The 23,079-nt window shown below is 44.2% G+C and overlaps 1 protein-coding gene and 1 long non-coding RNA gene across 6 annotated transcripts in view; one reads left to right on the top strand and one right to left on the bottom strand.

Annotated features, from left to right (window-relative positions):
* Nucleotides 1-22,976, top strand: part of ANXA11 (annexin A11) — an 82,108-nt gene extending 59,132 nt beyond the window's left edge. For 4 of the 5 annotated variants that reach the window (XM_053307271.1, XM_053307270.1, XM_053307272.1 and 1 more), the window contains exons 6-15: nt 1,610-1,704; nt 3,451-3,564; nt 4,397-4,487; nt 7,115-7,194; nt 8,309-8,365; nt 10,093-10,186; nt 12,450-12,545; nt 18,542-18,600; nt 19,234-19,356; nt 21,153-22,976. In XM_053307271.1, coding sequence (XP_053163246.1) covers nt 1,610-1,704; nt 3,451-3,564; nt 4,397-4,487; nt 7,115-7,194; nt 8,309-8,365; nt 10,093-10,186; nt 12,450-12,545; nt 18,542-18,600; nt 19,234-19,356; nt 21,153-21,212 — 869 coding nt within the window. In that variant the 3' untranslated portion in view covers nt 21,213-22,976. Of the gene's footprint in view, nt 1-1,609; nt 1,705-3,450; nt 3,565-4,396; nt 4,488-7,114; nt 7,195-8,308; nt 8,366-10,092; nt 10,187-12,449; nt 12,546-16,668; nt 16,700-18,541; nt 18,601-19,233; nt 19,357-21,152 lie in introns of those variants that run through there. The other variant, XR_008319076.1, reaches the window with a different exon arrangement.
* On the bottom strand, nt 1,184-11,074 carry LOC128349937 (uncharacterized). The gene is made up of 3 exons (XR_008319078.1): nt 10,852-11,074; nt 9,187-9,355; nt 1,184-1,807 (listed from the first exon to the last, which is right to left on the bottom strand). It is a non-coding gene; the product is annotated as an uncharacterized LOC128349937 (long non-coding RNA).
* Nucleotides 22,977-23,079: the final 103 nt, after the last annotated feature.

Genomic DNA, 23,079 nt, shown 5'->3' on the forward strand with positions numbered 1-23,079 from the left:
GACACTACCTTTGGCCACAACTGCATGTGCTGCACCTAAGGCCTGGTCATGCTGTGATCAGAACAAATTGTACCAAGGTACACATGGTTGCTCATTCGGCTTCCAATATGCAACTTTTCCACCCCCTTCTGGCTTCTAAAACTTGCCCCAAGCAGTGCCCACATGACATTTAATATTTTCTTCAGGAGCACGCATACTTGACTTTTATCTTGAATTTCATTTATTCAGTTTTTGTAAAACATTCCTTGTCTTATCTTTACTATATTTCCCCTCCTTTCCTGTCTGTTTCATTCTGATTTTCCTTCCTACGCACTCTACATAGGGTGTAAACTTATACTAATTAAATCCAGGATGGCCGGTTCAGCACCTCCCAAGAATACAGAAGTTGGTAATCCTTGATTTAAGTAAAAAAAACCTGAGACTTCACACATGAATTTTATACCAGGTAGCAAGTTCTGTGAGCGCACAGGATCAACACAATTCTACTTGTTAACACAGGAAAGCTTTTGGGGCACATATGTCAGTCTGTACTGTAATTCTCACTTCTTAAAATGGTGTTCATTTTTGGGTCGAGGAATAGATCCATGTCTTTAAAACATTATAGTGAAAAGTATTCATCAGTGACAGTGCGGTTCTCATTCTTCTTTGCGGGGGGAAACTGCATAGGTAATATTGCAGCCTTGATCATATTGATTAAATATAGTATGCTGTGAACCAGGTCTAGTCACACTTCAGTAAGGTACTAGAACCCTACAGCCAAACAATAAGCTAGTTAGTTCAAATCCATATGTGCAACTCAGTCCCTGTGGCCCACATCCTGCCTTTGGCCACTGTGTCATGATTCCTATTGCCAGGTCACATGGTTCCAATGATGGGAGATACAGATAGAAGCATACAACCCCTCCTGACTTCTAGTGCTGTGTAGTTTCTTCAGTATCCTTCCCTCTTATTAGTTTCTTATTACCTCAGTTCTTGTATTCTCTGCCCATGTGTGCAAGTCCTTTTCCTGCACCTATTCTTCCCTCAGTTTCCTATTTCTCAGTCTATTGCACTTTCCCTTCAGTCTCCTTGTCTCAGGGTTCTCTGTCTCATGGCTTCCCTATTTCTTCAGTCATAAACCTTCCCCATAAAACTACTCCTCTTCCTAATCCCAGAGAAATGGGCAGCTGCTTCTTGCCTCATGGAAACCCAAAATGCTGTGTTTTTGAGGAACTAGAATGTTCATGAGTATTCCATGATGTCATACTAACTCAGCCAACCCGTGTTAGAAGCTTCACCACTAAAAGTGCAATACAGTAGAGATGTAGTAGTTGACGACTGATTGATTGATTGTTAAATTTATATACCGCCTTTCATTAAAGCAATCTCAAGGTTTACAGCAAAAAAAAAAAAAAAAAGATGGGGATATGCATGTGAAGGAATGCAATGCAGTGATTATTTAAAGTAGAAGACTTGCAATAGGGCTGACTTTTGTTGGTTCCTGAATGAATTTGCACGTTTAGCTGAAATCCTGCAATAACTTCTACTGAAATTGATAAGAACAGGAAGTCATTTGAGAATAGAATAAGCCATACTAATCATTTAATTCCCTGTCTGTATCAACGAACAGGAACCGATGAACAGGCAATTATTGAATGTCTTGGAAGTCGTTCTAATAAGCAACGGCAGCAGATTTTGCTCTCATTCAAAACAGCGTATGGAAAGGCAAGTTCCAAAACCAGTGATTCTGTCCGTCTGTCTATGCTGGTGTTCTGCACAGCATGGGCCATGTGGAAAATCCTGTCCTCTGGACCTGTTGGAGGGCTTCCTGTGAAGAACACAAAGAGAATGATGCACAGTTGTCACCAGCTCTCTGGTGGTCTCTGAGTCTGGGAGTTCAGTCAGCGTTTGCAAGCACGTGGCTGAGCAATAGGGGTGCCACCTGCGTGCTGATGCCATGCCCTGTTTCCAAACCTGGCTGCCTTGTTAGGGGAGAGAGGGCAGTGGCCCTCCCCCATGGGAAGTGGCAGAGTTGCCCTCTGCGTGCAGTGACAGCGTGAGAACAAAAGGGCTTGTGAAGGGGTCAGCACTAACAACAGTTAGAGTAATTGGCATTCCCCAAAGAAGGGCATACTTTCTTGTGTGGAAGACATTGCTGTTGTGGGAAGAAGGCACGGTTAGCCAAGACACGCTTGGCAATACTGAAGGGTGCGGGGGAAGAGACACAAGAGAGATTTGCAGCATTCATACTTGGAGGCATGGTATTCTCCCCCCGCCCCACTCTGACCTGTGTGGGTTGTGTGTCCTTGAATCTCCAGTTGGGGTGGTGGACTGGAAGTTCCATTTGACATGCTGACCCCCTCAGAGGTCCACTGTGCAGGAACATCAGGCCAGCTGGGCCATGGGGACAGGGCGGGCGGCTGATGTCGGCTTGGGATGCTGGGCAGTGGGGCCATTTGCCTGTGAAAGGGTTACTCTGCCTCTCCCCCGCTCCAGCCACCACTGCCAGAGAGAGATACAAGCGTTGTTCACATGACCACTGGGGATGGGGAGGGTGGGGGGAGGAGGCAGAATCACACCTACCTTCCCCACCTGACCTCCTTTCTCTCCCAGCCCTCCGATTGTGCGCCCACATTATCACTGCTGCAGTGAGTGGCGTGGCAATCTGGTGGCTGGGGAAGTGAAGCCGGGCCTCCAGGAAACCCACAATGCATCATGCAAGCAGCATGGTGCATTGTGGAAACGCTAGAGGCCAGGTCGCTCCTTCTCCTGGCCTCTATTGTTAGAATGGCTGCTGGCAGTTTGGAAGGAGCTGCCAGCAGCCCTGCTGCCTACAAGACTGGGCAGTGAGGGTGTGCGTGCACCCTTCTACGTCACTTTTAGCACTGGTAAAAACAAAAAAAACAAAACCTGGGCTACCTGGCTGAGGAGTGCCAGGATCAGGACCTATCCCATTAGTTCTCTTGAGCAGCTCTACCTGGGTAGGGCTGCTCTAGATGGGTTTATCTGGTCCCGAGAACTACCTCTCACGCTCCAGCCACCTGCCGTATCCTCTAAGTCATGGGGGGTTTCTATACTGGGGTTAGGTGTACTATGACTGGGTGCGGGATTAGACTGAACCCTGTATTCTTTCATAGTAGAGTGTGTGGGGCGCGCTCCCTTGATTCCCATTGTTTTTTATATTTACACAGCTTCTGAAGTTGGCGCAACTTTAGGCCATCATCAAGGGCATAGCCATTGTCTGGTGGGGAAGATTGGGCATAAGTCTGCTCCTCCCCATCCCAACACATCTCTGCTCATGTAAATTTGCTCCAGTGTAAATCTGGAGATTACCAGTGCAGACGACTTACATCAAATCCTATGCAGCTCTAGACTGCGTTTTCTAAAGCCCAGGATTGCACCCAAAGTTCCTGGATTTTATTTAACAACCACAATGCTCTTTCTTTTTTCAAAATAACAATTAAAACACAGGATTTGATCAAGGACCTGAAATCTGAGCTCTCAGGCAACTTTGAAAAGACTATCTTGGCAATGATGAAAACACCTGTCCTTTTTGACGTTTATGAAATAAAAGAGGCTATCAAGGTTTGTATGCTTAAGATAAGTGAAAGCTACAATTGTGGCTTGTAATTGCATTACCTCCCTGGACGTCAACATAATGTCCTTCCTCCCCTCCTTCCTTCCAACTCTTCCTCCAAGGCTTAGTCACTTGGTCCTTAATCCCAGATGAAATGTATTTATTAATTTGAATATTACATTCAAATTTATTTATTGGAAGTGAAGCAAGTCCCTGTGATTGCATTTGCTTGGATTCATTTCTTGTTATCCTAGCTTTTCCTTTGTCTTCATGTCTCCCCATATATATTGTATGCTCTTTGAGGCAGGTTACTATGTGAAGCACCATGTGCCTAATGACACTTTGTATAAAGACAGATACATTTAGTAACTCTCCCTGCTCTTTGTTTCATGCTTGGAGAGAGAAAGGCACTTGCAGATTGCTCTAACTGCAGAAATTGGGAGCTCTTGGTGCAGTTTTTAATAGGATTTACTCCTGGCTAAGTATACATAGAATTGCAGTCTTGGTTGATTAGACTACAGCTCGTACAACTAACTGAACCATTACAGTGGCATATAAGAAAAAAACATTGCTGTTAAAAAAAAAAGAGTTCTTTTTTTGTCAAGTGGTGCACACATGTATCACAGCAGACATCTTAAGAGGCACCCCCACTTTTCTCTCACGTATGAGAATGCCTTTTTAAAAGATGGTGCTTGCCATCTGTAGGCTTTATAAAGAACTTGTGTATTAAAAATAATTGAATAAACTCACCCACATCATCTCTTAGCTTTAAAAAAGGTCAAAGATGGAGTGAACTGATTTTACTTAGTAGTGAAACCAGGTTTTCTTCCCCTTTCTTAGGGTGCTGGCACAGATGAAGCCTGTCTGATAGAAATCCTGTCATCTCGCAGCAATGAACACATTCGGGAAATCAGTAGAGCCTACAAAACAGGTTTATTTGCCTATAGCTCTGCAGCTTTTTCTGCTGTGATTCCTAAATGTCAAATCTTTACTTTGAAATTATGGGATAAACAGGGGGAGAATGGATGCATTATAACTGAGTTACAGCCACCAATGTTGAAGTTTGCTGAACGGACCATGTTTTGCTTCAGACCTAGAAACAAAGGATGCTACCTTATACCAAGCCAGACCATTGGTCCCTAGACTGGCAGTGTTTCAACAAGGTTTCAGGCAGCAGTCTTTCCCAATCCGACATGGAGAGGCCAGGGATTGAACCTGGGACCCTCTGCATGCAAAGCAGATGTTCTACTACTGGAACATAAGAACATAGGAAGCTGCCATATACTGAGTCAGACCATTGGTCCATCTAACTCAGTATTGTCTACAGACGCAGCAGCTTCTCCAAGGTTGCAGACAGGAATCTCTCTCAGCCCTATCTTGGAGATACTAGGGAGGGAACTTGGAACCTTCTGCATGAAAGCATGCAGATGCTCTTCCTAGAGCATCTCCATCCCCTAGGGGGACTATCTTACAGTGCTCATGCATGTAGTCTCCCATTCATATGCAACCAAGGTGGACGCTGCTTAGCAAAGAGGACAAGTCATGCTTGCTGCCACAAGACCAGCTCTTCTCCCAGACCAGCTCTCCTCAAAGTTGCCTGAGCTACAGCCAGATCCCCAAAGGTGGCATATATGGGTACATGGGTCTCCCATCCAAGTTCTGACTACCCCAAGGCCTGCTTAGCTTCATTTGAATTTCTGGTGAGAACAAGCGAAAGAGTTCATGAATGCTAGTCATTCCACAGGTAATTATTTAATCCAGGAGCCTGCACAGAAAGAGAAACTGCAGGCAAGACAGTGCTGTTAGTTCCATACTGTGTTCCATTTTTTATGTTCTGCCCCCTCCCACCAATGGCAACAAACATCTGCTAGCAAGTAAGGCAAGCCAGACTTCATGGGGTCCTGCACACTAACTTTTTTCAGAGTTTTGTTTTGGTCATTGGGGTCTTATTTATTTATTATTCAGTTTTTATACTGCCTTTCCTAGGGCATCCCAAGGTGGTTTACAAAAGTTAAAATACAATGAAATTTCATAAAAATCACATTTAAAACCTTAAAATCTGTTAAACAGTAAAAACAATAAAACACAACACAACCACCACCATAAAAAAGACAAACAGAAGCAGGAGAGATGTGGCAGCCTCTAAGGGGTAAAAGCCTGAACAAGTAAAAAGATATTTTAGTTGTTTTTTTAAAATCAGCCACAGATGTCAAGGAACGGACATTCACTGGAGAGCATTCTAGAGCCTGGGGGCAACAACAGATAAGGCCCTGTCCTGCCTGCCTGACAATTTAGCCGGTGTCAATGTCGGCACACGGAGCAAAGGCCCCTCTGGCAACCTTACTGTGTGGGCAGAAATCCTTGGAAGCAGGTAGTCCAGGTATTCAGGGTCCAAACTGTTAAGGGCTTTAAAGGTAATAACCAGCACCTTGAATTTGATCCAGAAACAAATTCACAGCCAGTGCCACTCTTTCAAAACAGATGTAAAATGCTCTGAGAGAGCAGTTCCAGAGAGAATTCTAGCAGCTGCATTCTGCATTAACTGAAGTTTCCAAATATTCTTCAAAGGCAGCCCCATATAAAGCACATTGCAGTAATTCAGGGGCGACGTGACTAAAGCATGGGTAACAGTGGTCAGATCTGCCTTCTCGAGAAAGGGCTGCAGCTGTGCAAAGGCACCCCTGGCCACTGCCTCCACCTGAGCATCCAAAGCAGAGCCGGGTCCAGCAACACCTCCAAGCTGTGCACTTGCTTTTTCAAGGGGAGTACAACCACATCCAGAGCTGGTTGAATCGGCCTATCCCGATTGACTTTTCTACTGACCAGCAGCACCTTGTCTGGATTTAGCATCAGTTTGCTAGCCCACATCCAGCCCATCACTGCCTCCAGCCACCAGTTCAAGACATCCACTGCTTCCCTAGGATCTGATATCAGAGGGAGGTAGAGCTGAATGTCATCTGCATATTGATGACACTTCAGCCCAAACCTCCCGATGACCTCTCCCAGCAGTTTCATGTAGATGTTAAACAGAATGAAGGACAATACTGAGCCTTGCAGGACCACCAGAGGCCAAGAAGTCAAGCAAGTCCCCCAGCACCACCTTCTGGAACCTCCCCCCATAGACCGGAACCACTTCAATGCACCAGCTCGATCACTATACTGGAGAGGCGGTCCAGAAGGATACCGTGGTCAGTGGTATCAAATGCTGCTGAGAGGTTGAGCAAAACCAACAGGGATGCACTCCTCCATCTAGTTCCCAGCATAGGTCATCCACCAGGGCGACCAAGGCAGTTTCAGTCCCAAACGCAGGGCTAAAGCAGGATTGAAAAGGGTCTAGATAGGGTCTCCTTCTCTCCCCACCCCCACCCCCTGCTTTTTAGTTTTTGCCAGCTTTTATGTTTTCTCCTAAAAAACATGCTTGTATGTATACTATGTTGGTTTTTTAAAAATACATGTTAGCATCTTTCATCCCTCTTCTCACATTTGGCGTCCATCCATTGAGATCCCAACAAATGTGACCATTTACAAAATGAGACTCCTTTTGTGTGTCTTCTACAGAATATAAGAAAACTCTGGAAGACGCCATTAGAAGTGACACATCTGGACACTTCCAGAGGCTTTTAATCTCACTTGCTCAGGTAAGTTCAGGTTTGTTGAACTCCTTCAGTCCTATCCCCCATGGGGCTCACAAGGGCCTGCCTGGATTCTTCAGTTGGTTGTGTAGGACCCTGTTATATGGATGCTGACCTTTATTTACTCTCTTGCTGAATGCCACAAGTGAGCTTCATGGACAAATTTGCTGATTGGCATCTGACCAGCCACCACTGGAAACAGAATGCTGGGCTGGATTATTCTTTAATGTGGCCCAGTAAGGCAGGTTTTGTATCAGGGCTGCTTCCCATGTTTCTGAAGCAAGCTGAAATTGACTAGAAGGTTTCTGCAGATTCTAATAAACATCGTATGTGTGTGTGTTTTGTCCTCTATTGGGAATAACGCTTGGGCTATCCTGTTTCTACTCACTAGGGTGCAGGTTCCCAACCTTGGGTCCCCAGATGATGTTGGGCTACAATTCCCATCATCTCTAGCCATTGTGGTGGTGCTGCTGGGGGTATTGTAGTTCAACAAGATCTAGGACTCTAAGATTGGGAACCTCTGCCCTAGAATGATTAGAGGCTGTCCACTGTCCCTTTCTTCTGCTGAAATGCATAGCTAATCAGTTTATATAATATACAATTAGTAAAGCACAATGTTTGCGAGGCCTTTCTTCAGGCATCTTGTTACAATCTATTTTTAATCTCTATCCCATCCTGCTGCCCGCAAACATATGTGAGGCCAAGCTAGAGTGAAGTTTTCAAATAGAGAATGAAACTTTAAATATGTTACCCAACCATTCATTCTGCTGTTTCGGTTTGCAAGAATATATATCATTACAGTGTACACCACCTTTGCCTCTCCCCTTTTTGAAACTGGCTGTGAAAGTTGATCTGATATTGAAAACTGAAACTTAAAATATTTGTTGAACGCATATACAAAAATCTATTCCAATATCTGGGAGAACTGCAAAGCATACATAAGAGAGCAATTAACAGAATGACAAATAGAGAACATAAATCAAGGGGCCTCCCTTTGCTTGACCAATAACCTCCTTAACCTACCATTGGTGTAACAGCTGTTGCTTGCTTGCTAGCCCTTTTGATTTTCAACCTGCAGTTTGTGGTGTTTTAATCCTGCCATTTTAATTAATTCTTTCAGGGAAACAGAGATGAAAGTACCAACGTCGACATGGCAGTTGTCCAGAGTGATGTTCAGGTTAGTATGAGAAGTACCAGTTGATAAGTCTTTCATTTCATTTTTAAAAGGCTTACAGAACCAAATTGCTAATGCTGCATTCAACTTAATCTAAGTTTCGACCCTTGCTCTTCCAACCCTCCCATAAATGATCTGTTTCCTTTAAATATTCACTCATTTTAGTGAAGAAGTCTAAAACTAAAACTAAAACTGTTAATCTTGACAATAGGTAGTTTTCCATATATACACATGCTCCTCACTTATGCTCCAATCTAAATTGACCTGAAGGCAGTTTGCATGCCACCCCTCACACTTTTTGGGGGAAAGGGAGAAAATTGGTGTGGATTTTTCCAAGGTTTCAGATCACAGAAACTACAACATGTTTTGATTGTTTTTCATCAAAAGCATTGTACAGTTCACTGGCAGCAGTATTATTTTATGGGCCATCTATAAAATAAATTGGTACTGCATTACTTTTGTTTTGAAATGTGCTATTACCTCCTCTTTGTAGTGGTTAGAGTGCTGGACTAGGACCGGGGAAACCCGAGTTCAAATCCCCATCCAGCCATGATACTAGCTGGGTGACTCTGGGCCAGTCACTTCTCTCTCAGCCTCACCTACTTCACAGGGTTATTGTGAGGAGAAACCTAAGTATGTAGTACACTGCTCTGGGCGCCTTGGAGGAAGAGCGGGATATAAAATGTAAAAAATAAAATAAAAATGTTTACCTCAAACTGGAATGGCATTAAAAGAGAGTATACCCCTTTATCAAAGATGCAGAGATTTGCAGAATTTAAGAACCAGTGAGAGACAGTCATCTGACTTCCAGATGAGGCATTTACCTGAGAATCATCACTGTTTCTTCACTCGCATATCCCAGGGTCCACATGATTGTTGTTAACTTGTGCTTTCCCCATTCATTCCTCATCCACTTCTTCTCAGAGCACAGAGCTTCTTTTGGTTCCATGGTCACTGCTTCTGTACCGTTTTCCCCCAATTAGTCCTCTCTACCTGGAAGCCATGAAGTTGTCATGTAGCCAGTGTGATTTGACCGCCTGACAATATCACTGATATTGTCTGCAAGCCAAATGTCAAGTACCCTCTATAATACTTAATACAGATTCCACTGTGCCCTGGTATTGTTATATACTGTTCAGACCTTATAAACAGCTATATTCATGTAGTGTCCTTGAGAGCAGACTTGTAAGCTCCGCCTTCACACTGATGTGCTCAGAAAGCCTGCCTCCCACAGTCCACAGTTGCAGTGTTGGTCTGTAGAAACAAATGTTGTAACTGTGAACAGCAGGGGCGGGGCTTCAGAGCACCCTTTCAGAGATGCTGTGCGTGAGTGCGGTCTCTTTTTATAATGCCTGAATGGGGCTTAATGCTGCACAATTATCCCACCAGTGGCAGCCTGTGATGTGGAGCAAAGTCAGAGAAACTTGCTCCTTGTGACTTCAGAACACGAGGTGGAGTTGTCCTGCATATTACAGGGGGGTGGGGGCTATGGAGCTATTGTACTTCGGAAGAAGCCTTGTCTTTCTTGCAACTTAGTTCCACCCTTGATGGCCTGATAGAGGGACTGTCCCACATGGTAAGTGATATAGATGAATGCTGGACGGGTGTGGGGTTAGCTGTGTCCAGAAATGTAGGGGCTGTTGAAGGAAGGGGAGGAGTTTGTCTGATAGTATGATTCTGAAAATAGCCACATTGGAGTAACTGGATAATGAGTGTCTGTGACTTCTTAGGCACTGTATGCAGCAGGAGAGAATCGACTTGGGACCGATGAGTCCAAGTTCAACGCAATTCTCTGTGCCAGAAGCAGAGCTCACCTCAGAGCAGGTAACTTAATCTACATTTGCATCTACTGTAGCAAGCAATGAAAAGTAAATGACTTGTATCCAGAGGCCTCTTGGTGACTGTAAAATCAGAGTACAACCATGTCAGAAGCTTCACATGTGGCTGTTCCAGTAATCTCAAACATTCTTTTTTTTTCTTTACAAGTGATCATTTTTGTAATTGATTCTTTGATTTCTGACAGAACCTAATAGAAATATGCAGTCTACTCTGACCAGATGCAACAGGGGACAGAGCTTCTGGTCCTTTTAAACAGTTACGCAGCAGAGAGTCATGGCAGCCAAAATGCACCCACTGGAATGCCGCCTTCTGCACAGCCACTAAATGTACAATGGGCCCTCTGCTCCTCTGCACCTCATGCCTCCATTAGGGTCTTCCTCTGCTCCTGGCATCCCCAGCCATAGTCGTTTGCACCAGCTGTTGTAATTCCTCTTCCATGGCATGCAAACCTAAAGTAAGGCGCCAAATGGCAATGCTGGCTGCTGATTGCTTCAAGACTCAGCAGGGCTGAACTAGACAGGATGACTGGAGATCTGGGACTGGATCTCCTGCAATCTTAAAAGCAGCCATTGGGGCTCCAAGATGGAGTCAGGGCCATGGCGCTGAAGGCATGTTGTGTGACAATTCCTGTATCTGCTTCCACCACTTACCTTCAGGAATCCTCTTCTATAATATCTATTGCCTTTGATAGCAGCGGGGGAGGCTCTAGGCATGGGGTGTTACTCCAGTACAGGAAGTTCAACTATTTTAAAAATAAAGAGGCCAAAACAAAAGATAGTCTTTCTTAAGAAATATATGGTTCAAAACACAACCATCCTTTACTATCTTTCAGTCTGAGTTCCTTTCTGCCAGCCTCTTCCATGGCAGTTAACTTCCAACTGATTCTACAGTGTGGATTCTGACATCTATAGAATTCTTCCTTTCAGTCACTCCCAGCCACCCGTGTTCCCTCTAAGTGGGATTCACTGATGTTGTTGACTACAGTTCCCAGAATCACCAGCCACCAAGGCCATTGCAGCCGGGAGTTGGTAGTGAACAAAATCCGGGAATCCTTGTTAGAGGGAACACTGCTGACAACAGTTGCCATGCTTTTCTGCCCACCTCAGAAAAGAGCATGTGCCATAAACTGAGGAAAGGTGGGTGCTGGTCTCAGCCCAAGATTTATTTGTTGAAGTTTTATGCCAGTGTTAAATCCATGGGAAGCTTTTGACCCAGAAGCCCACTTAAAGTAATGACAAAACTATTTTTCCTGCCAGCCTGACCATACATGACAAGAAAGTATATATACCATGAGCGCCTATGTTACCTGCCCCGCCCCCAATCTCCAAGCATGCAGGGGCGCCTTTCTCTAATAGCATGCAGCAGGGGAAAACTTCATTTGAACAGCTCCTTTGCAGTTGCTAGTTCAGAGCGGTTGGGATGAACCCATCCTCCACCCAGTCATGGAAACACACCCTGGCATGCTGGTGGGAGAGGACATATGAACTCCTAGCGCACACATGTTCTAATCGTGTATGGTCGGCTGGTGACATCTCTTCTGAACCGGCCCTTTGACTATCCCTGCCAAGTCCTTTAAAGGAGTCCTAGGATTACCTGGCCAGCAAGGTCTGCCAGCCACTGGTTTGCTCAGTAACTAGTTTTGCAGAGGGCCACTTTGCTGACAGTGTGGAGGATGGTGGGTCTCTGGCTGCACCATCCACCGTGGTCTGCTAGGAAGCCCCATTGCTGCTGGTTCCTCCACATCCCTCTCTTACGTCTTGGCTGACAACTAGGAGGCCAGGGAGCATTCATTTATTATTTTTTAAAATTTGTGTACTCTCAAATGAGCAAGGCTGCATATCATCATAAAACCTATGCCATGTTTCTCCAAGGGGCAGGATATAGTTCATGGAACATCATATCATAGAATTACAGTCTCAGGGGAAACTGTGCCTGCCCAGGGTAGATGTGCAACTGATCAAGATATAGCAGCATCCTCCAGGAACATCAACCTCTCAAGTAGGGCCGCCATATGGAAAAGAAGACAGCTCTCTTGTACCTTTTAAGAGATGCACAGAAGAGGGAATTTCATCAGGCACAGCTTTTCTTCTTCCTGCATGACAAGCTGCACCTGCTGAAATTTCTCCTTCTGCTTATCTCTTAAAGGTACAGGAGAGCTGTTCTCTTTTCCATATATGGCAACCTTGCTTTCCACATTTATTAGTATCTTTATTGAAGAGTAATTGCTGACTATCCTCTTTCACCACAGTTTTCCACGAGTACCAGCGCATGTGTAACCGTGACATTGAGAAGAGCATAACCAGAGAGATGTCCGGAGACCTCGAACATGGGATGCTGGCAGTAGGTGGGTTGGTCTCTTAAGGTTGGAGAAAGATGTAACATTTTCATTGTGGCAGCATTTGTTTGAAAGTGCCTCTGTTGCCTTGAAGATTTCCAGAATGTCAGGAGAACTGTATTGGCCAGTTATTCACTAGCACCCATAACACCACCATCTATTTCCTTACCTTACCCACTCACCAAAGCAGTTTTGCAGCTGTGTTTGCAATGCTTGTGAGAGCTGTTTTGGATAAGATCCAGGATGTGTGAATATGCATGGCAAGTGCACATGTGCCACTGAGACCAACAGGTTTTTGAAAGCCAATAGCTTGCCTGAAGGAGGGGCAAAATTGTATGCTGATCTAGCATTTGGCTGCCATATATGGCAAGTTGCAAAGCTGAGTTTCAGCAGTGGTGAAGAAATTTTTGTGGCTTCTGTGAAGAATGTGATATTGTGTCCCTGCTTTGAGTTTCAATCTGCTCTCTGCATAAGGTATCTCTTAGAAATAATGAAACAAAATGGAATGTATCAGTGATGTTGCTAGCTTCTATTGGAACTTCTTTTGCTTTTCCCAGAGATTTGATTTGTTTATTTATGTGTTCAATTTATATACTACCCTTCCTAAAGTGGCTCATGGTGGTTTACTGTAAAATCAAAAACACATACTAGAACAATTAAAATCAGAGAACTGTTAAACCTGATTAAAATTCATTAAAATTAAAAATAAAAACAAGATATCATTAAAAGCCAGGCTGAAAAGATAGGTCTTGAAGGCTCTCCTGAAGGCCTCCAAGGAAGATCATTTTATATCCACGGGTAGCATGTTCCACAACCTGGGGGCAACAACTGAGAAGGCCTGATCCCAGGTCACCACCAGATGAACTCCCTCCTATTGATCTTAGTGAGTGGTGGAGATCTTGTAGAGAAATGCGCTCTCTCAGGTAACCCAGACTTAAGCCATTCAGGACTTTAAAGGTAATAATAACCAGCACTTTGTACTTTGTGCAGAAACATATCAGCAGCCAGTGCAACTGTTTAAGAACTGACATAATGCGGTCTTTCTGGAATACCCCAAAGACCAATCTGGCTGCTACATTTTGAACTAACTGAAGTTTCTGAACTATGTATAAAGGTAGCCCTGTGGAGAGCGCATTGTAGTAGTCCAACCTGGAGGTTACCAGCTGTTGTACCACTGTTTTCAGGTCATTCACCTCAAGGAATGGGCAGAATAGAATCAGTCGTAGCTGGTAAAAAGCACTTTTAGCCACAGCCTCAACCTGAGACACCAGGGTGAGACCGAGGTCCAAGAGCACTACAAAGCTACGAACCTGTTCTTTCTGTTCTAATCCCCTCTTGCGGATTACGACCCCCAACAATGAGCACCTCCGTCTTGCTTGATTCAACTTCAGTTTATTATTTCTCATTCAGCCCATTGCTGCCCTGTAGGCAGGCATTTAAAGGGCCATTTCCTGATATTGATGTCAAGAAGAAACAGATGTGGGTGTCGTCAGCATACTGATAGCACCCAGCACCAAATCCCCTGATGACCTCAGGGGACTAATCTGGACTCCAATCTTGTTTGATGTAGATCAGGGGTTCCCAACCTGGGTTCCTCCAGATGTTGCTGAACTACAACTCCCAGCAGCTCCCACAGTGGGCTGGGGATACTGGGAGTTATAGTTCAGCAACATCTGGAGGAACCCAGATTAGGAATCACTAATGTAGATGTTAAATGCATTGGTGACAGAATGAAGCCCTGAGCGACTGTATATAGTAGCTCTCATTTTGAAAAGCAATTGTCACCAAGAGCCACCATCTGAAATCCACCCAAGACATAGGAGCAGAACTACTGTAAAGCAGTGCCACCTATCCCCAAATCCCTCAGGTGACCCAGAAGGGGTACCATGGTCAATAGAACTGAAAGCCGCTGAGAGATCCAAAAGAACCAGCAGAGTCACACTCTGTCAATTCCCTGGTGAAGGTCATCTATCAGACTGACCAAGGCCGTCTCAACTCTATAGCCTGCCCTAAAGCCAGTTTGAAATGGGTCTAGATAGTCAGTTTCCTCCAAGACCACTTCGAGCTGTTCTATGTTGGCCTTGGGCTGAAATAAACAAATACATACATACTTGGAGCTGGTCAGCCACCACCATCTCAGTCATCTTACCCCAACCATGGGAGGTTGGAGTCTGGCCTATAATTATGCATCACCAGGGGATCCAGAGTGGGCTTCTTAAGAAGGGGTCTAACCACTGCCTCCTTCAAGCAAGGTGGCATCCTGCCCTCCCTTAGTAAGGTATTAATGATATCAATTAGGCCAGCTCCAACAACCTCCCTGCAAAATGAAATCAGCCATGTTGGGCAAGGATGCAAAGAATAAATGGTAGGCCATACTGCTCCAAGCAACTTGTCCACTAGGGGTGTGCTCGGAACTGATTCCAGCAGTTTGATTCAAATTCAAGCCAAATTTGAACCAGCCCACTGACCCGTGAGGTCATTCAAGTTGAACTTGGCCCTGGTTTGGTCCGAGGGTTGAACTGCTTGCAAAGGGGAATCCAGTGAGGATTTCCTTTTACAAGCAAAGGTGGGAACCCTTGAATATTTTCAAATACTCCTAATGGGGAGTAACGAGAAGGCACCTTGGTAGTGGCAGTGGCACTGCTCCTCTGAACTCCAGACCGGATCCAGTGCTGCAGCATGGCTCAGTTCCTGCCTTTTACCGGAATACCCCCGTTAGGAGTATTTTAAAGGGAGCGTTCCCCCCTTTGCTTGTAAAGGAAAATCCTCATCAGATTCCCCTTTACAAGCATGCCCCTTGAACTGCTGAACCGGTTCCATTAGAACCAGGGCAGGTTCGGCTGACTTAGACCAACACCCCCCTTTTGGGGGTTTGGTCCAGTTCGAATCAGAACCAGTTGAACCGGCACAGTTTTATTTGAACTGGATTCAAATAGAACCAGTTCTGACATCCCTATTGTCCACGTCCTCAGGAGTCATAAACTGAAACTGATCCAATCTAATTTTGCAAGATGGATTGCTAGACACCTCCCTAACTGGCCTTGAAGAAATACTGGAGTCCAGATTAGCCCGAATGCAAGAGATTTTATCTGCAAAGAATTCATTGAATGCATCACAGTGAGACATTGTTTCTCAGTGGTGATGACTCCATTGTAACTCAAGACTACTAATCCTTTGGTTTATCTTTCTAAACCTGGTTGCAGTTTAATAAAACAACACATTTGACATGCCTGGGGGAAATTGCACGCTCAATGGAGCCTCAGTCATTTGGACATTAAATGAGGAGAGGAAATCAATACTAGGCATAGCCGCCCTTGGCGGTATCTTCTGTTTTGCATTCCTACCGTTTTGTAGACCGAAGTGTCTGATACCACACTTTTCATTTTCTAAGTGTGTATCCTGGACTGGTATGACAAATACATTTTTCATTACAAATCCTTTCCCAAAAACACTTGTCGGTTAAATAACTTCCAGAACCAAACAACCTCCTATCCTGTAATAGGCATTCAGTCAGTGCAAGTTCAAAGTATATAATGAAAATGCCCAGTGCTCAAAGCAAAACCCATTGCACAGAGTGCAAATACACCATGTGCCCATGAGCACTTACAAGTGGATCTTCATTTGATGGTTAATAAAGTAAAACCAGAAGATTGATCTATGGATGCTCATGGGGTTTTTTGTGTCACTACATTTTCTGATTTACAATTTGAGCATTAATTATCCTAGGATAGGCGTCTCTTTGTTTGGGGGCATCTTATGGGCGAGCAACTCTCTCCAACCCCCCATTCTGCTGTAGGTTAAGCAGCTGCGTCCTGTGGAGTGTTATGGCTAAGAGGCTGAGATGTGAATTGGGACGCTCCGTCCCTGATTTCAGATTTCACTTCTGATCCAAGCTCACTAGGCAGCCTTAGATAAGCTTCAGTCCCCCACCTGCAATATGGGGATTCTAATGCTGCCCTAATTGTATAGGTTGTAATGATTATTAAAATGTGATCTGTAAAGTGCTTGGAGCACTTTGAAATGTGCAATATAAATGCTCAGTCTTATTTGTTGTTCTCCTTTAAAATGGCTTTTATTCCTTTTCCACCCTGCCTGCCAAATCTAACTGAAAATATGTGCCGCTTCTCTTCAGCTTCACTAAAACGTTCAGGATTGTATGTATGGTAAACTTACAGTATTCTCTTGCAGTGTGGGTGGCTAAATTCATGGCCTTGCATTACCTGGTCTTGAACTGACATGTGTGCATTACTCATCTACTTAAATGCCCAAGTAAAGGGAAGATATCACTTGATATCTGTTTGGATTGCATGTCTGTGTGCTTATCCTCCTAATAATATCCTTATCCTCTGTAAGAGAGGTGTATTTGTTTTTGTTTTGCAATGGATTGTGTGTTTGGTGTGTGGTTTTGTTTTGGTTTCTTGCCTTTGTTTTCCTCCAGTGTAATGCTTTGGCCCTTCTTAACTTCTAGAAAAGTTAAGAAAATGAGATTCAGACAACATTGTAATATTTATTGTAATAAGGTTTTAGCAAATTGTGTACCAATAAATTATAATTTTCATTTAGACTGGGGACAGGCAGTAGTTGTGGTGTGGGTTTTTTCTTTGCATGTGTGTAAAGAAAGTTGAAGCGGTATGACAGAGCCATTCTTTTCCATCATGTGCACAGTCACTTCCTTTGTCCACTCATGTCTACAAAAACCTGCAAATCCAGTTTAGCCGGAGGAGATAGTGAGACAAAAATTGGAATGCACATCATCGCACCACCTCCAGCTCTTCCAGAAACCCTTGTCAGTCTCTCAGCCTCAGTCATTTCTTTTGCACTCAGATCCCCACATCCTTCCCTTCAGAATAAATTCTACAGATGTAGGCACACTAAGGAACTCTACACAGGCAATCACGTCTGGACCCAGCTTCTTACTTTTACTTGAGTATTTTCAACCAACAGCAGCCTAAGAATGCTTGCGTGCTGTTCCAAACCTCCCCGCCCCAAACTTTTTTTGTCTCAATTCAGCCTAAGGGCCATGTTGGGGAGCAAGTGAGAACTGGCGTAGCATAGTGGCCGAGAGACTGAACTACGAACCGGAAAATTCTTCAAAGAGCTTCTGAATGAGGAAGTTGCCTAACCACACGTTCAGCGGTAGCTTGAGGGAGGAACGGCAGCATGCTGGGTAGCCACACACCCCATGGGAATCTACCTGTTCCGTGCTTGTCTGCAAGTGGCAGTGCTAAAAGCACTGAATCCCTGGCCAGTTTCCAAATCGCACAGAGGCATGCTTCATACATTGAGCGCTGCCCTTTGCAGAGAAGCACTGGATGCCCAGGGTTGTGGCCAGTTAGAACAGAGTGTAGCTAGCCGGCACAATTCTGTCCCCCACCCACATGCATTCACTGGATTCTTTGGGGTGGATGGAGGCTTCTGAGTAGGGCTTATTCTCTGGATGGCCTTAGGTGAGCCACTCTTTCTCTGTCAACTTTAGCCCCCCCCATCAGCTGTATAATGGTACTGACCAACTTTACAGGGTTGTTTGCAAGGATTACCACAAGGTGTTTTATATAAAGTACTTTGAAAATTCAAAAGTGCTATACAGGAGGAACTCGTTAATCACGGGTCTAGCACTTGCAGTTTCGCATATCCGCGATTGGTCATTAGCACCCAACCTCGGTATACGCCGGGGTGGTGCTAAAAATTCCTATAGCCCTAATGTTCCATCATCCACTGATTCACTATCCGCCCCCACCCCAGCAGAATGGAACCCCCATGATTAATGGGGTTCTCCTGTTTATAATAGTATACAATTTCCTCTGAAACTGCTATGCTGTCCTAGTACAAGGTTAGAAGAAGACATTTCTGTATTGTATGCAGAAACGACTCATAAAAAATTAACCCTTCATAAGAACTTGAATGTTATGCATTGGTCAAAATGTTACTGGACTTCCTTGTTGGATACAAACGTAATACATTATATAAGCTGTAGCAATTAATAATTTTGTAAACCTCTTTTGCAGTTAAGTGCCTGAAAAATACTCCTGCTTTCTTTGCCGAGAGGTTGCACAAGGCCATGAAGGTAAGTGATTTCAAACACACAAATGTCTGCATTGATGTGCTCAGATATCCAAACGTTAACTTACAGTTTCCCTTGGGATATGCATCTGAGCAAGGATTTTAGGTTTTAGGGCCAAACGTCACGTTACATACAAAGGCACTTAACCGTAGCCTGACATCTCTTTTTAGCTTGAAAAGTCACCCCTGGAGGGGGCTTATTGAGAGCAGAGAGCAGTGTGAGGGAGGGACATTTAAACCTTTGCTGCTTTCTCACTCAGATTGCTCCCCAGTGGCTTCCCTCCCTAGAAGGCTCCAAAAGCACTTTTGCATTTTAAACTCTGCAGGAGGAATTGTGTAAGGGATGATTTAGAGTTGGGTAGTAGCCAGCAGGGGAAAGTGATATTGCCCCCTTCTTTCCCCTCCCATGCTTCTCCTCTCTCAGTGCCCTTCACTCCAGAAGTGTCTTTTCAAGCTAAAAAAGGCCTGTCATGGGCTAGAGTTTACATAGCATTTATGTGTTAACCTGTTTGGCCCTGGTCTACTAGTAAAAAGTCTGGTGTTGGCATTTAGAATAACAATGAGCACTACAAATTTAGAGTGAAGATTACAATGTGGTGCAGATTTACATTCTGGTCCCTTTGTGTCCTCTTCACAGGGAGCAGGAACCAAAGACAGGACTCTGATTCGGATCATGGTGTCGCGCAGTGAGGTTGACTTGCTGGATATACGGCAGGAATACAAACGGCTGTATGGCAAATCTCTCTATACAGATATTACGGTAAGATTGTTTCCTTGCATACCAACTTAGAGTGACAGCTGTAGTGCCAGTCTAATAAACAGGCAGCCTGTAGCGGTTTGCTATACGGCTATGTCATTGCTTTCAGTGAGCATTGAGCAAAGACCTAAGGAGACCTTCCATTGGAATGGCAAGAAAGCAAAGAATAAAACTAAATAGCTGTTTTTATTCTGTGAAAGTGTTTTGATTGTGTGTCTGTGTGTTTTTTATTTTTAGTGTGTGTGTCTGTGTGTGTATGATAAATCAATACATATTAACAAATACCTTGCCCTGTGTGTGTGATTCTTGTCTGTGTAGCTGTAGGAGCTGAGCAGGACTGTTTACCTTGTAAAGCTGCGCTCATTAGGGATCAGCAGTTGGCAGCCCATAGGTCCAACCCAGTCCCCTTGCGTGTAGAAGGAACTACAGAAGACTTTGGGAACTGGCTGGTGGTCAAGGTGCCAGCTCACACACCCAGCCAGCCCCTCCAGTGGCATAGTCTAGGAGTAGCTTTACTGTGAGATTTGTGTCTATAGACAAAATTTAGACTGTGCATCATGTTAGCCAATTGCATTGTGAAAGTGCAATTGTGCAGTTTTAAGTATTGGTGCAAGAGCAACACCATAGGCATTGTGTTAGGTGCCCTTAGCAATGTGGGCAGTGCTCACACCACGTTCCTTTGTGCTTAGGTTAGTCATGATCTTCCACCAGTGTTTGTGGAATTGTTTAATGTTAAAATTGTCCATGTGCTAATCTGTGACCATGAAACAATGATGTGAAGCAGCTTCCTGGATGAATTAGTATAGCATGATGGCTGAGGGACGGAGCTGTGACCCAGGAAATCCCTTCTTCAGATCTTGCCAGTACTGTAAACCCATTAAGCTAAAGTCCTCTTATACAAACATGAAAAAGCCCATTGAGTTAAATAGGACTTACTTTTAAGAAACATGCTCAGGTTTGTGTTGAATGTGACCTTAGATAAGCCATTGTCTGTCTCAGCCCTACTCGCCACCGCCCCCAGACCATCATGTTTGGGGAATGATACTAATTTTCCTTCCAGTGTGTTTCAAGGATTATTGTGATGGTATATGTGAAGCACTTAGTACAGGTGAGCGGAAGGTAGATCACATGGCCCACTGACGGACCATTGGCCCATTTCTGGTAGAGAACCTGGAGGTGGCCCTGGTTGCTGGTACTCTTGCAAAGAGCTTGGACCTTGATCGGATCCAGCAGGGCATTAACCGAGAGTGCGTACTTGGGACTATTGAGCTCAGATTAGTTATGCCTTAACTCCTAAGAGATTCTGAGTACGCATTCTTGCTTGGTAGATTGATTAAAGCACATCAGTAGACCATTATTTTATTTGTTCGATTTATGTACCGCCCTTCCTAAAATGGCTCGTAGCAGTTCACATTAAAATGAAAGACACGTAATAAAACAATTAAAATAAAAAAAGAACACTAGGATTTTAGTGTTATAGGTGTCAGCTATGGAAAACTAAAGTCAGCCTACCTCTGCTTTAAATCGTGGTAGAAGTGCTGGTGGTGTTGAGCCAGCTCAGATTGTTCTTATCTCAACTGTGTGGTGGATGCATGTTTTTACGCAGAAGTCCCGTCACATGAAATGGTGGTGAAATACCTGCAGATCAATGAGTAAGAAACAAAGTTGCCCTCAAATATGAAAGAGGTTCATTTGCTGGCCTCTGTCAGGAAGGCAACTGCTCTCTCGCTCTCTCTCACCCTTAGTACATGTTCATGTTTCCTTTTCCTAATATTTTGAATTTTGGTTTTTATTACCAGGGTGACACTTCAGGAGACTACCGGAAAATCTTGCTCAAGTTGTGTGGTGGAAATGATTAAGTGGAACTTCCTGGGTCTTTCTGATTGTTTAAAAATATGCATTACATTACCATTTCACATGCTGTCAACACTCGAGCTGTCCAGATAATTCTTCCTTTCCTGTCATGTTTGGTAAAATTACTTCTTATAGTCTGTTCTCAAAGAGCATATATTAATTAGAGAAAGAAATCTTGCTGTCTGGATGGTTTTAGATCATAAATAGATTTTTGCATTCTTCTTCTTCTTCTTCTTCTTCTTTAATTAAGACTGTTGTGTTGTGTGGTAGTTCTGTTTTGAGAACTTCCTCATTTGTGTGCGCAAAACCATTCTGTAGATTAGCTTTGTTTAGGTTTGTGTTTTGTTTTGTTTTGTTTTGTTACACAACTAGAAAGCAATTTTGGATGTTTGGTGCCTGGCAGGTTTTGCATGTATAGACTTCTTGCAGCCTGAATAAAAAATGGCTGCTCTAAAGAGCGAGTGGGTAGACTTTGAGGTCATGCACACGACCTCGCCAGGGAGGGCAGGCGGGTGGCAGGGAAGGCAGGAAGCTCAGGTGCCTTCCCTGGCGGACGAGTGGCTTCCATCCTCCCCTCTGCTGCACCACGCACCCACACAAGTGATGGTGCAGTGAAGGGAGACTCTGAGAGTGGGAGGACTCCCCTGCAGTGCCCCAGGGCACGAGCACGGAGGCTGCTCTTGTTAGAACATTTCCTGGCACACTGCTGGAAATGGCAGCAGGCCAGGGGGAAGCCAGTGAACCCAGCAATGATCACCCAGACGATTGCCGGCCAAGGTTAAGTGAGCCACCGTCTTGTTTAACCTCAGTTACATGCCAAGTTTGTAAGTAGGGCTTGGCGCAGGTGCAACCTTGCTCCCAGCGCTTCACACGGGCAGCCTAAACTAGCCTGGGCTGCACTAGGCTGGGTTACGCTATGCGTGGGAATACCCCTTTTGCATCTTGCTCACTCTTTATCATTCAAGGATAAATTTAACTTAGCAGAAGTCTCCAGCTCTCGTGCTCTCTTACTTTCCCTTTTGATACCACAAGTGAGCAAGTGGCTCCCCAGAGGCATCTGGTGGGCCACTGTGTGAAACAGGATGCTGGACTAGATAAGCCCTGGGCCTGATCCAGCAGGGCTTGTCTTATGTTCTTATGAACTGTGTTGTACCATATTTCTTGGAAGATGGGATCTCCCTGAGCTTGCAGTCCATCCTCAATTCAGTGCGGGGGGACATGACAGAATATAAAACAGGACATTTCACAATCAAACAATTATCTCATTGCTTTCTTGGAAGGGAGGTGGTTGTGATTTTTCTCTGGAAAGCACTGAATTAATAAGGCCTCTTTTTATTTTGCTTGTATACAAGCCACCAAGCCCTACAACTATACATGCTTTGTTCATGTCAGTGGAATGTGTGCAGGAGCATGTTAAGTGTGGAATCTCATTTTTTTCCATTTGGTAGATTGGATGGATCATGCCCTTCTTTTATGGAAATGCACACAAGGTTAAGGGCTTCATAAAGTCCTCACTGTGATTTTGGGGGATGTTTAACTTTTCCCATTGAAATCACTGGTCCTGAAATGAACTTTAGCTTTGGCTGGGTCATGCTAGAAGTCCTCTGAGAGACTCTAAATGCCTTCCACATTAATGCATCTATTTCACGAATGCAGTGTTTAGTAATGCCAAAGCTTTCTCTTTCAATAGTTTATGAATTGTGCCTTAAAATCAAATATATGTGTCTTTTAAAAAAGATTTGTACAAATAAAGCAATCTATCTTCTGTGTGTTCTGGAGCACCTTTCCTTTTTATGCTGTATGTTGTACATTGACATATATTCTTATCTAACGCACCAGTTAAACTGTTTTATTGAGCTGCTGCTTTGGAGA

This window comes from Hemicordylus capensis, chromosome 3 (genome assembly GCF_027244095.1).
Source record: "Hemicordylus capensis ecotype Gifberg chromosome 3, rHemCap1.1.pri, whole genome shotgun sequence".
NCBI classification, from domain to species: Eukaryota; Metazoa; Chordata; class Lepidosauria; order Squamata; family Cordylidae; genus Hemicordylus; species Hemicordylus capensis.